Source organism: Streptopelia decaocto, assembly GCF_964273445.1.
Source record: "Streptopelia decaocto genome assembly, chromosome: 18".
In the NCBI taxonomy this organism is placed as follows: Eukaryota; Metazoa; Chordata; class Aves; order Columbiformes; family Columbidae; genus Streptopelia; species Streptopelia decaocto.
The window spans coordinates 4741254-4754690 of NC_138673.1; the positions used below are offsets into that span (position 1 = coordinate 4741254).

General features: G+C 48.9%; 1 protein-coding gene and 1 long non-coding RNA gene across 13 annotated transcripts in view; one reads left to right on the top strand and one right to left on the bottom strand.

Annotated features, from left to right (window-relative positions):
* Nucleotides 1–5975: 5975 nt before the first annotated feature.
* LOC309447637 lies at nucleotides 5976–10590 on the bottom strand. Of its 5 annotated transcripts, none has more exons than XR_014185640.1 (3): nucleotides 10423–10590; nucleotides 7222–7370; nucleotides 5976–6657 (listed from the first exon to the last, which is right to left on the bottom strand). It is a non-coding gene; the product is annotated as an uncharacterized lncRNA (long non-coding RNA). The 5 variants fall into 5 exon arrangements; XR_014185641.1 differs by lacking the exon at nucleotides 10423–10590 and adding an exon at nucleotides 9959–10071; XR_014185642.1 differs by lacking the exon at nucleotides 10423–10590 and adding an exon at nucleotides 9664–9896.
* CUX1 (cut like homeobox 1) overlaps nucleotides 9325–13437 on the top strand; it is a 262345-nt gene continuing 258232 nt past the window's right edge. For 4 of the 8 annotated variants that reach the window (XM_082068457.1, XM_082068461.1, XM_082068462.1 and 1 more), the window contains exon 1: nucleotides 10944–11113. In XM_082068457.1, coding sequence (XP_081924583.1) covers nucleotides 11027–11113 — 87 coding nt within the window. In that variant the 5' untranslated portion in view covers nucleotides 10944–11026. The other 4 variants (XM_082068464.1, XM_082068458.1, XM_082068459.1 and 1 more) reach the window with 3 other exon arrangements.

Sequence of the window (13437 nt, forward strand, 5' to 3'; positions counted from 1 at the left end):
TAAGAATGTAGCAAAATAGCAGCTGCTCATAATTTCATGAATCAAGAAGTATGTAAATTTCAGCTACAAAATTTGTTGCATAGTTAGACACACGCACACGCACAAAGAAGAAGCTTGCATCTACAACTTTCTTAATCTTGCATGCAAATTCAGCTTTCAGGCCTGGTTCTCCTCTTGGTTCGGAGAGAACTAAGAGTGGCTCAATCAGTTTCGCTGTCGTGACACAGCGCGAATGCTACGGGATAACTGCACTTTCAGTTGGTCTCTGCTTGTGGTCCTAATGCTGGCATGGAAGGACAAGCCTGGCATGGAAATGTCCTTTCCCACCCTGAGCTACCACGGGGCCTTTACGGCATCACTCTGCTCGTCGGCTGCCGATGGAGGGAGGAGGAGAGGGCTTGTGATGGGAATTCTCAGTGAGCAGGAAAGCGAGAGCTGGGAACAGCTACCTGAGGATGCTGACAGCCCCTGCCAACTGCAATGCAAACGCCACTCCTCATATTCTTGATTAAAAGATGGAAAAAGTGACTGGAAACCTATCATCCAAGTGTATGAAACGCTGCTCAGATGGAGCTGGGGACCAGGGCCTCCATATACTATACAGCTGGTTCTAGTTTTCAGACAAGATTTACTAAACACATGTAAACCGTGCGTATCTGTTTGAATACTTTTTGTGCAAATAACTTCCTCTGTGGTCAAGCTGTTCCTCTCAGATGCAGGCTACACATTTGTGCTTTATACTCACCGCTTTTTACCCTTGGATTTCCACCAGTGCCAGTTCACACTCAGGGGATGAAACTGTGAAGAAGGGAGCTGAGTTTGGCAGCAAGAGCCAGGGAATTTATAATTCACAAACACCGAACAAACTCATGATAAAGGGCAGAAATCACCCCTGGCTTAGCCCCATCCAAGTCAGTGGGCCGGATCCTGGGCAGCTCTAAACAGACCCAATCCTGCGTATTTTATTGGAGCTGCAACTGTTTATACAGTTTGGCCCAACAGCCTCTTACTCAAATGAAACATTTCACCAGTTCTGGTGGGGTTTCTCCTGATTTATATCCCCGGAGCGAGCAAGCAGAGTAATGGTCTTTCTTCACCAATTAAAACTGCCCCACAATTATTTCTGCCGGGTGTCATGAATCCAAACTTTAAACACAAAGCAACAGCTGAAACTGAATATAAAGGAGCAGGAGGGCAGAGTTTTATGATCGATGTTTCATTGGAATCATATAAAAAAGAAAAGCATTTCACATATTTCATGGAGGTGTTTTATGTGCAAATTTAATATGAATCCTCTCCTTGTTCAACTCTCACGTGGTCTATGTACTTCAGTCTATGAAACACAGCACAGGACAACTATGAACAAGTTTATTAAACCAGCTCGGGCTCCTGTTGACATCACCAGCCACACAAGTGCTTGCTCAGGGTTGCTGCGATCTTATCAGTCTCTCCTTATATTTCAGGTTACCTGCTTGTTCGTTTTCCCTATATATCTTTCATTGTTACAAGAACTCAACTCATGGGCAGATCTCTAAGATAAACCTGCTTGTCTGTTTTGGGAATATGGCTCTAGTTCTAATTTTGCAGACTTCGTTCAGGCAATACTCCCTTTGACTTCAGGGATTTTTGCCTGAGTAATCCTTTCAGAATTGGACTCTCGGTGATTTTCATTTACTTAACAACTTGGCATTACATCTGTAAAATATTAGCCCAGTAATGTAAAATATCAAATTAGATTTATGCATTAATCTTATCTATATATGAAGCTTGATAGTCAGTTCTGTTACACTGCATTATTGCAATTCCGGGCATTCTGTGTCATTTCGCGTTTATTCTGATGATGTAAGACGAATAAAAAGTGAGATTTATAGCTCAAATTGGGTAACCCATGTGTGTGAAAGTCTGAAATTTTAAACAAAATTTAAACTAAATTCCTGCTTTCAGATAAACCGGGTTTCTTTATAAACCACAAATGAAGGAGAGCACACAAGAAAGCTAATCTGAAGTAATCAACAAAACAATAAGCTATTAAAAAAGAAAAAGCAGGTCAAAACAAATATCCGAACTGCAACGTGTTCTCTAAAAATCCTTGAAAAAGACAAACAGGCAATTGTTTCTTTTCTGTGTGACAGTTGCAGTCTGAAAAGTGAAAAATTACTCTTTCATACGTGTTCATAAACTGCACTTAGAAACACTTCACATAACTACATCATATTTGTTTCCTCCAGGTTGGCTGCCCTTGAACACTTTCCTCCTTCTCGCAGTTTTAATTGTTTTTTATAGATAATCCTTTCATGAAAGCGGGTCTTATGCGTACGGCCCTGGTTCAGCCCCACACAGCGGGGCATTTAAGAACATGTTAAAATCAAGTTTTGTACGTGCTTTGGTACTTTTAAAAAATGGATACTTGGAGACAACCCACCAATACATTATTCTTGCATCTTAAACCCATTTACTTCTCGTTATGAATGTTTTCAATTTGTTTTACTCTTGTTGGGCCACATCCAGCTTGCTATTTACAGCAAGAACACAACAAGATTAATAGGCTATGGTCTGCACGAGCCTACACCCCTGGAAATTCAGAGTGATCCCACCAATTCCCTTATAGTGTCTTTGGATTCATATCAGGTTAAAGCCCCAATCCAGGATAATGCCAAGCAGATGCAATCAAGGGCCAGCATATAAATGTGCAGAATCATGGCCAGAATAAGACCGGATCTCTTTATTCCAAAGGAGAAGGTAATATTGAGTTATAAAAAATTATATGGACTTCTTTTCCCTATTTGGTAATCCATCACCACCCAGACACCAAATAGGAAATGATGCAATGCCAAGGGGAAAAACAATCAGTTTATTTCATACATGTTACTAAAGAAATACTGGATTGATATGTAACCCAAACCACTTTGGTTCACTCGTGTATGTCACGACAGGCACGAATGTGCTCTCTTTAGAAAGGAGATTCTCCACACTAAGGTGTTTCCTGTGGGATGCAGCATCAGTTTCGCCAGTGTATGGCAGCTGCAGTGAACTTACAGCTTCCTCGAAGGGTGTCTGTTTTCTCCCTTTCTGCATTAATCCAGAATTACTGTTTCTCCTACCCCAGCATCCAGATGCAACAACCCCAAACACAGTTGTGTTTGCGGTAAATCACAGTTGTGCTCAGCCAGTCGCAGTTGTGTTTCTAAGAAAAGATGTGCTTCCCAAAATGAAACCTCACACTCATTATTGGGAGAAAAACCACCTCAAACATCCAAAACATCACATAGGACAATAAGCCCCGGTCCCTGGCCGCTCCTGCCAGCGCCGGAGCCCCGTGCGGAGGTTGGTTTCGCAGGAGGCGGCGAGTCGCTGTGTCTGGGTATCTCCCCATCTCCGCACACACCTGTCTCTCCATCCCGGCTGCCGCTCCTCTCCCGGCCCAGCGTGTTCCGACAGGGCCCAGGGCGGACGCCTCTCCCTTGGCACCCGTGAGCCGGAGCTGACGCGGGCTGAGCCACCCTGGGACAGCCGGCACCCGCGGGGGACACCTAAAGGGACACCCCGCAAAGGCTGCGAGTGCCAGGGCTGACAGGCCAGGACGAGGGGACTGAAAAGCCCAGCTGGAGGAAAGGAGCAGAGGGATGTTTAAGTGTTTGTGATTGGAAAGTGAGACAAACACCGTTTTGCTCTTTTCCAAGCCAGCGTCAGCTTTGCGCTCACCTGCTTTATAGGCTTTATCTGGAAGTGAATGAAAGGGAAACCGGTGGGTGAGGGAGCAGCCGCTCCGCTGCTTTATTTCTGTATTTCCCTCCGTCTCCTTCCTGCAGTTCTGCAACCCATGAGGTGCAAGTGCCAGACACCCACCATGAGATGTCTATCTCCCGGTGACCACGAGTACTGTACAGAATGGAGAAACTGAGGGAAGACTTGGTGAATTGTTTCATGTAACGAAAAGCCGTGTGACATCTGAAGGCAGATCCCATCCCCAGCTACGGTCACTAAACCAGCTCTCCTGCCACGGGGCGAGCGGCACAAAGAAAGCAGAATAGAATATCCCAGTTGAGGTTCCAAAAACAAAAAGGGATTTAAACTAATAATGCTGTTTTCAGCTTGGTAAAGTAATATGTGAAATATTGGACCTGGGAGAAAAACCTGGCTGGGACAGAGCTGGGGGGAAAGCATGGCCAAAACGGGTCCCCAGCCAAGCTGGCAAGAGCAAGAACGTGTAGTGAGGAAGTGGCTGCATGAAGCGGGTGAGGAAATTCATGATAGGAACAGCAAGAGTTAAATACCGCAAAAAAGGATGTGCAAAAAAAAACCCAACACCCAAACCCAAAACCCTAACAGAAACCAGTAAGAGGTAAAAAACAAGTGAAAGGTTCCAAGTGAGAAAAAAGGTGGGAATTTTGCCTGGGAACATAATTTACTAACTTGTCTCCTTAACCCCTTTAAAGGACAGAGAAGATAAATGTGCATATCAACAGAACAGCCTAAGTGGGAGAGAAGAGGAAGCGTGAGCCCTGCCCAGCCAAGAAAGGGCCCAACGTGCCAAGAAAGGGCTCAACGTGCCCAGCAAACGCTGCCTCTGGTACCATCCTGGCACGGGACAAAGGACAATAAGGCAAGGACGGCGCTTACAAATTGAAACTGGTGCGAGCAATACGATTAAATAAATTTGGTGTGAAACTGGTATTCACTGCCAGCTAAAGGGAGGGAATAATCTGCTAGGTCCTTTTCTTCTGATTGCCTATGGGTATTGTTATTACTTACATTGGCCAAAACACAACCATGCATCTGGATAGAATATACCGTAAGAAAGGCAGCTATTTGACAGAAATGTTGCAAACATATTCAATCTGGGAAGACTGACTCGATTCATTAGGCACAGTAATACATTCGTTCTTTTGGGGTCTTCAATAACTCCTGCTGTACATGGCAGAGAATACCACTACAATGTCATCACATGTTTTTGTTGGTATGGCTTAATCCACAAATCCTCAAAGAAGATCTGTTGTGGGTTACGCTGGATACTTCTAAATGTCTTCAGAGCTAAACAGCAAGTAACCACACCACCCAAATTTACTTTGCTTTTAATTGTGGCTGTTTTCCCTGCCCTCTATGAGAATTGCTTGCACCTACCAGCGCGTATCTGTGGCTGTGCAGTAGTCACGGGATTGCACGCTTAGATCACATATGCCATTGTCTGCATGACTTGTGCTAAAACTTTCACAGATTACCAAGCAATGTGGGAATCGCCACGTTGTTCAGAAACAAGGGTCCATCCAGCCGAGCCTCCTGTCTCTGCCAGTGACCACGGGTGGACACCCATGCACATGGGATACTCCTTATTCTCCCAGCTTCCAACCATTTTCTGCTCGGGGGGTTTCCTGAGCTTGTACACATCATTGTGTCCACATCACTGGCCAAATCCTCTGGCAATTTATATGCTGCGAAACCTCTGGCTACTACAAGAGATATAAATCAAGCAGAACTGGAGTCACTAACAATAATTGGAAAAAAAAGTAATCTGTGATTTGGAAGACATATATGAGTTTTGATCTTAATTTGGGATAAATCTGCCAGGAACATAAATTATCAGTCTGTTTGGCAGTCTCTATTCTTTGCCATCCCTATGGAGTCTGCCTATGCAATGGCACGATATAACAAGGGTAGATGGAGCACAGCTTACTTTGCTCTCAAATCCAGTTTGAGAGTGAACACAAGGACACTTTGGCAGTGGAGAGGGATGGGATTTGGGAACGAGACGCTCCGTTCCAGCAGGTACAGGCACGTGGAGCCAGGCAGCCAGCGACAAGAAGCAGTTGAAGAAAATGCAAAGATGAGAGCCTTGAAGGTGAGGAGGGGACAGGCTGGACAAGGAGCGGCCAGGGGAGGCTCTAGAGGAACTTTTACAGGATATTTGGGAGTCACTTTATGTGAAAAAGTAGAAGAAAAACAGGAATCAATGAAGAAGAGACTCAAAGTTACCCTTTTCTTCAGTATTCTGGATGATGACATGTGAAGCATAACAAGATCAATTGCCACTGATGGCCCAATGTGCAAATATGTTATTTAATATCTGTATTAGTGACGTTTTATGACCTAGTAAAATTAATAGTAGACAAATTTTAATCAGGTATTTGCCTGATTCCTAAAATAGTGCCTGTATGACTATACCTGGGAGAAAATGTAAAAGAAATCTGTACAACCTACTTACAAGTGTTTTGGACGTAGCAAGCATCACTGAACTCCTATTAGTTACTGCCATCATTTTAGATTTAAGCTTCAAATACACCATACTCACTTTTTCAGTACTCTACCAGTGCATGTTGAAAGAAGTTAGCATTTACACAGATCAAACCTAACCTTAAGAAAACCTTCCTCAAACAAACAGACAAGCCCGATTCCTCAAAACATAATAATTCAAGGAAACTTTGTTCTAACCGTCTTCTTGCCAGCGTGCACCGATTTTTCCAAGGTCTTTCTTCCATCTTAAATAGGTACGTTCCAGCAGGAACACAAAGCAAATTATCGCTTGCTCCGAGGAGCTCTGTACCCTGCAGGATCTTTGCAGAATCCAGCCTGGAGAAATGCAGCACTTTGAGAAAACAGAGCTGTCAAGCAAGATTTCCTTGGGCTGGTTGCCACGCAAAACGGCAAATAAGGGACTTGATCCTGTACGGAAGACAAGAGGAATTAAAGGTGCTCAGCATTTGTCTTCCGGCAGAGTTAAGGTTTCTCAGTACTTCCTAAAATCAGCTGTACTGTTTATTCTCATTCAAAATTATCTAGCTAAAAGCTTTGGTATCTAGCCACAGAGCTTTTATTTCAAATTGGCAATAACGTGACAAGATGTAACTCCCGCAAAAAAAAGACGACGAGAATGTTAAAAATATCATAAAATATTATTTATATCAGGATACATTTGTTACCCCATATGACAATCATTCATATTTCTTGACAGATATAAACCTCTGCTTAACACATTAGTATCATAAATATTACCAGATATAACACTGTAATTTAATACCTACCAAATGTATTTTAAAATATTACTCAATTTAAAACTTTGGATTTTAACCAGATGTGTTTCCAGAAAATGATTCAGGTCAGATGCTTTTTTCTTTTTCTTTGCGTGTGCGTTCAAAGTGGAGCATTACTATGTGATTTATTGTACTATGACTGTATGCCTGGAACCTAAAACAGCACCGTGGTACTTCATCCTTGGGGCTTACACACCTGCAGTCCAAACTAACAAGAGAAAACATCTACATGGCACGGCAGGAGTCTTTGAAATGTCTCTTTGCAGTTGCCTGGACACAGAACAGACTGGTAGAACAGGGAGGCAGCGGAGAAAGGGTGAAGACAGGAACTCCAGCCTCTTTCATCTAGAAAGGGGGGACCATGGAGAGATTAGAGGAAAGGATTTTGATTAGATCACTGGAATGTGAAATGATGCTTCCCAGGATTAAAATCCTATTTTAGAGCTACCAAACCGGTTACGTTGTTAGTCAGAATTTGGAGGCTCCATTCCTGCAGCCGGCTGGCGCTCAGCAGCACCCGACACCCTCTCGCTGGAGCAGGGGGGACCCCGGCCGGGCACCCCACGCCTCCCAAACATCATCCCAGCCGCGGACACGCAGCCGCCGTCCCAGCAAGGAGCCGCCCTCCCTCGAAACGTGGCACTTCTGGAGGAAAAGGGGGTTCCTCCTCAAAAGGCACCTCGGGGTGCAGCCCCACGATGGCTCGGGTTCCAACCTCGGCCTCGGTCACCAGATGGAGGCCCGACACTCTCATCGCCAAATGCCATTAGTTGTATTCCCAGTACAGCCAACTAACAATTTGAAGGTCTATAGTTGTCGAGCTGATCATTACGTGGAATCCATTAACATAAAACCCGCCATCGCAATTAGTATCTTTGTAAGCAGCAGCCTCAGCAAAAAGTGGAAATGGAGGCTGAAATAATGGTGCTCCTCCAAACGAGGACGGCAGCGGATTGGGAAATAATCTGTAGCAATTGCTCTGCCGCTGTCTCTGCTGTAACCTCTCAAAAGATAGAGCCATTTTCAAGTAGTCAGCCCACTGACTTGAGTGAGCACTAAATTCACTTGATGATCAAATACAATTTGAGAAAAAATCTACAATCGCTCACTTACCCAGAGGAAGATATATTTTCCTTTTACAGATGAAGTGCAAAACAGTGAAAGTAGCTGTATTTGGAAAAATACTGTGCAGCTTATTGGTTTAGAAGGGGACAAGTACAGACAGTGTTTTTGCCCATTTCCCAGTAAGGAAACGAGGAATGGTTTCTAATGGTTTCTTGGGGGGGAACACATTTGCAGACTGTGTACACTGGTTTGTTTTGTTAAGAGATGAGCCTGGTAAAAGGTTCTGTGCTTTTCAGGAAGAGAGCAAGGAAAATGTTCATATTTATAGTAACATTATTGTTTAGAACAAAATAAGTTATTTCATCCTTTTAATCTGCGTTTCTATGGATATCCTGCACGGGGCTGGGATCTGATTTTCCAGCCCTCACCCGAGTTGTCCCCTCCAAGGCAGCGGTCAGCGGCACCAGCCCGATGAGTAAGTGCCCGTCTACATTTAAATAAATCCCTTTTAAAGCCGAATTCGTACCGCCCCGGACACAGTGAATCAGGCTGCCTCGAATGGACTTTTTTTTTTTTCATTGTTGTTTCCCCTAAACTCTCTCCACTTATCTAATTTTAGACCGCAGGCTCCCCGACAGGGCATCAACCTCCCCTGCGTGTCGGGGAACCATTTGCCGCGCACGACGCTTTCTCTGCCATTAACCCCCGCACCCGCTGGCTGTGCGACGGGGGGCAATGCGGGGTGCGGCGGGGGGGAGGGGGCAATGCGGGGTGCAGCGGGGGGGCAATGCGGGGTGCGGCGGGAGGGGGGGAGAGGCGCTGCGGGGCAATGCGGGGTGCCCCGCAGCGCCTCTCCCCCCCTCCCGCCGCACCCCGCATTGCCCCGCAGAGCCCCCCCCGTCCCGCAACGCCGTACCCCGCCCCGCCCCGCTGCCCCCTCCATGTCCCCGCGCCCGCCGTGTCGCCCCCGCGGTGTATGTGGGCGGGTTGTGTATGTGTATGTGGGGGGATTGTGTATGTATGTGTGTGTATAGTGGGGGGTGGCGGGGGGCGCGCCCGCCCTGTGAGCGCGCGGGCGCAGCGCCCCCTCCCCGCCCCCCCCGCGAGCGCACGGGCTGAGTCCGTGTTCCGGGCGGGCGCGGGCTCCAGGCCGGGATTTGGGCGCTCCCTGCCCGCCTCCCTCCCCCTTGCCCCCCCGCCCCTCCTCCCCCCTCCCGGCTCCCTCCCTCCCTCCCTCCCCCTCCCTCCCGGCTCCTGAACTCCAGCCCCTCTCTCTCTATCAGCCGCTCACTCTGTCTCAATATGTCTCAAGATGGCGGCCAATGTGGGATCGATGTTTCAATATTGGAAGCGCTTTGATTTACAGCAGCTGCAGGTCAGGCTCTCCCGCTCGCCGCACCGGCCGGGCCGCGCCGCCGGACCCCCCCCCCGCTCCTTCCCTTCTCCGCCTTCCCTCGGGCCCGGCCTCCCCCTCCTCCTCCCGCTGCCGGCCCGCGCCGCCTAAAGGGAACCCCCCGCTCCGCCCGGCCGCGGCGCTCCGCTCCCTCCGCCCGCCCCCCCCGCCATTGATCACCGGCCCCATCGGAAATTGATCCTCTTTGTTCAATTCATCGATCAGCCCAAGATGGCGCCGGAGCCGGCGCTGCCGGGGCCGTCGCCGCTTCGCCCGCTCCGTCCCGGGCTGCTCTCTTCCCCGCTTCCCGTTCCCCCCCGCCGGCCGGGGCCGTGCGGGGCGGCCGGGGCGGCGGCGGGGCTGCCCGGCGCCCGCTCCTCTCCGCCAACCGCCCGCCTCCCTCCCCCGTTGCCTTCCCCTTTCCTGCCGCCGCTTCCCCGCCGCTTTTTCTCCCCGGGAGCCGGGGAAAGTTTACCGAGTGCTGGGACTTTGTGTGGGGGCGCAGGGAGCCGGCCGGGCTCGGCGTGCAGGCGCGGAGCGGCGGGGGCTGGGGGCGCTGTGGTGCCGGCCAGGCGGACGCTTCCCCGCCGCTGCCCGGCCGCCGCCGCCTCGCCTCGCCGCGGGGTGCCGGCCCCCCGCCTCTCCGCCGCCGCCGGGCAGGGGGCTCCGGCCCGACGCGCTCCCGCCGCCCCGCGAGCGCCGCGGCCGCGCTGGCACCGCGCTGGGGGGCGGGGGGGGAGCCGCCGTCGGCGAGGGATGGAGCGGCGGCGGGGTCCCGCGGGGCGGGCAGGGGGCGAGCGCCCGGCCTCGCCCGGCCCGGGGGGAACGTGTGTGCGGGGGGCGCGGGGGCAGCGCCGGCCGGGGCGGCTGCCGCGGGGGCCGGTGCGGGGCCGGCGGGGCGCGGGGGAGTCCCGCCCGGCGGCGGGAGGGCACGCTTACATAATGCACCGGCTCTCCAGCCTCTCCTGCTGTCCAGGATCTGACAGATGAGGGGAATATTGATGCTTTACTGTGCTGGCTCATAACAGCCTACAAGTCTTGTTTCCTCCGAGGGAAAGTCCTCGCAAACCAGCTTCCCTTCACCCTTTGGGTGCGTGCCCTGAGGAAATTGCAGATCCACTGTTTAATGTAATTGCTGGGGTATAGATAAGGCCAAGGCGGGTTGAGGTGGGGGGGGGGGTGGGGGAGAAGAGAGGTTGTCAAACGCTGAACTGGTGCTGCTCCCGCCGCTGAATGGGATTGCAACATGCGTGTTTCTCCCAGTTGATTGGTGCAGGAAAGCGCTGCCCTGCCTCTCCGAACCCTCCGCTGCCTCCCGTTTAAATAAATTGGCTCCAAAGCCGCCGGCTGCCCACCCTGGTCCCCTCCGAGGAGGGCTCTGCGGTGCCGGAGCCCCGCGGCAGCCGGAACATGGTGCGTTGATGCTGGGCAGAGCCGCAGCCCCGCCGGAGGTGAGGGGGGCCGGGGGGAGCGGGACCCGGAGCCGGCGGGACCCGCCGCCCTCCCCTCGGCGGGGCTTGGAGGGGCCGAGCTGGCGGGAGCGATGCCGAAAAAAACACCCCAGCAACCCCCGAAACGGGAAGTGCTGCGCAGGATCTGTACTAGGAGGCTGGTCCCTTCTGACTTTCAGGTGCATTAGGAGGTGGGGTAAAGTAGCGTTTTGGTTTAGGCTTTTCTTTCTTCGCCCCCCTCCCCCCCCCCCGGTTTTTTATTGTTCCTTTTAAAGGCTTTGGATTAAGGTAGACTTGGCTGAACTTTGGTAACTTGAAAGGGTTCTTAATAGTGACCCAGAATACCTACAGGAATACAGAAAATGAGATCCAGATGTAGAATTGTATAAAATAAAATGGATTAAATTAAGATGTAGTTAAACAAGGTCTGTCATCTTTAATTGTGGAGTTTTGCTTTTGCCTCTGTGTATGTGTGGTTGTACTTGCTTAGTGTAGGAAAATAAACTCTCCTAACTTCACTGATGTGGCGTTACATTTGACAGTGAAGAAGTCTAAATATTTCCTATAAAAATAAAGCCTTCAGAAATGCTTATTGATTAAAACATATTACGCTAAAGTATCTATCATGTAAATTAAATTCTAAAATGTAATGAACGCAGCCAAATGGCATTTTGATAGATGATTGTTCTATTCTGTTTTTAGTAAAAAAATAGCTCACTTTTATAATAATTTAATTTCTGTGCGTACTGTAAAACCTGTTGTGGAGTATCACTGTGCAAACCTTAATCTCGTTTTTGCAGACTAAGTGCGACAGTCTGACTTGAACAGCTTGTAGGTTGTCCTTTGAAGCACTCCGGTAGCGCTAGCTTAAAGTTGTTTGCACAATATTCATTACCTGCTTTTGAGGACTTGTGGTCGTTAGGACGCGTTGCAGACTGAGGCTGTTCACCCCTTGGCAGGTTCGCCCAGCGATCTCTCTGCCGTGCAAAGTTTATTAATGTTGTACGCGGTCTGTGCAGAGTCCTGGAGTGACCGGAGAGGTAGAGACTACCTGCATCCATATGCAGAATAGTTAATTTGTTTCAAATTAGCTTTGTATTTTTTTTTTTTAATCCACCCATCTGTGTGAAGAGGTAGTGTAATATTTACTCCCACTTGCAGATGAAGCAATACGCTATAAAAACTATGGTTACTGAGTATGAAGTTCAGTCTTACAGATCTGTCCATGGCTTCCTCCCTCCCCTGCCATTCATCTGTACTAACGTATTACAGAAAAATAAAAAACGCTTTCGTCTGCGCTTCCGTTACTCCAGGACTAAAACCTGAAGGGTTTAGGCTTAGCGCAGCTCCACCTGCGCCCTGTAAACTCCAGCGCTCGCAGCTCTGCGCCTCGATGCCTTTGAACCCCTTGTTTTCCTGCGTGAGAAAGTCGCGAGGCGCTGGGGCCGCGCGGTCCCGTGTCGCGGCGGCGGCGACGTGCGCCCCGTCCGCTCGCAACTTCCTCTGCTGCGACGAGAAGATGTTTAACTGTTGATGGGCTTCGACCCGCCTTGTCATATTGAGCGGCAGCTTTCTCAAGATTGTGTCAATATTAATTAAAAACAGATCCAGGAACTCTTTAGGGTCTGCTTCTTTTAATTATTTATTTCCTTTCACTAAGTAACCTCTTGTTTATAGGAGGAGAGATTTCAAGGGTTGGAAGCAGGATTAAATAATTCAGAGCTTGGATTAAAGAACAAAAGGGTCTGTTCACAAATGGAATACGAGATGCAAAAATGGCAGTTTCCTACAGGTATCAAACGTGGCTCTTGACTTGAGACTGTACCTGAAAGGCATCACGCAGCCGAACGCTTAACCCTTTGCTCTAGTAAAGGTTAGTTTTATTTCCTAAAGAAACGGTGGAATTAGCGTGGCGTTTCTGCATCGGTTTGCCGTGTGGTTGAACGTGGACTCACGTTTGATAACTGACGGCAAGGGAATTGCAGTGTGTAGAGAACACAGATCCTTGCAAATGGTGACTACTGTGGCAATAAATGCAAATTAAATCACTGGAGAAATGCTGTTGCCCTCGAGTTAAAACTGCATCTCCTGTTTAGAAGCAGTTTTGTGATCCGAATCAGGCTGACGTACAGCAGCGTGAAGGTTACCTGCTGTTGCGGGGTCCTGTTTTGTGTTTGTAGTTCTTGATGTCAGCATCGCCTTCACCATAAAAACAACCCTGTCCTGGAGAACAGGAAAAGGAGCGCTGTGTTCCCGTGGGTACGGCATGCCGTCCTCTTTAAGGTTTTGCTTAATATTTCTGTGTGTGTGTGTACATCTATATCAGAGGAGACAGTTGGTCCTGCTGTATCTCTGTGGCCAGCCGTGTTGCATGAGTAAGTCTGGCTTGGATCTCGAATCTAAGTTGAATCTACAGGATGAATGGAAGAAGTTGATACCATTTGAAAACCAGACAAACTATATGTTGAAGTATTTTGACCATAAACACAAGTCTCAAAATGTC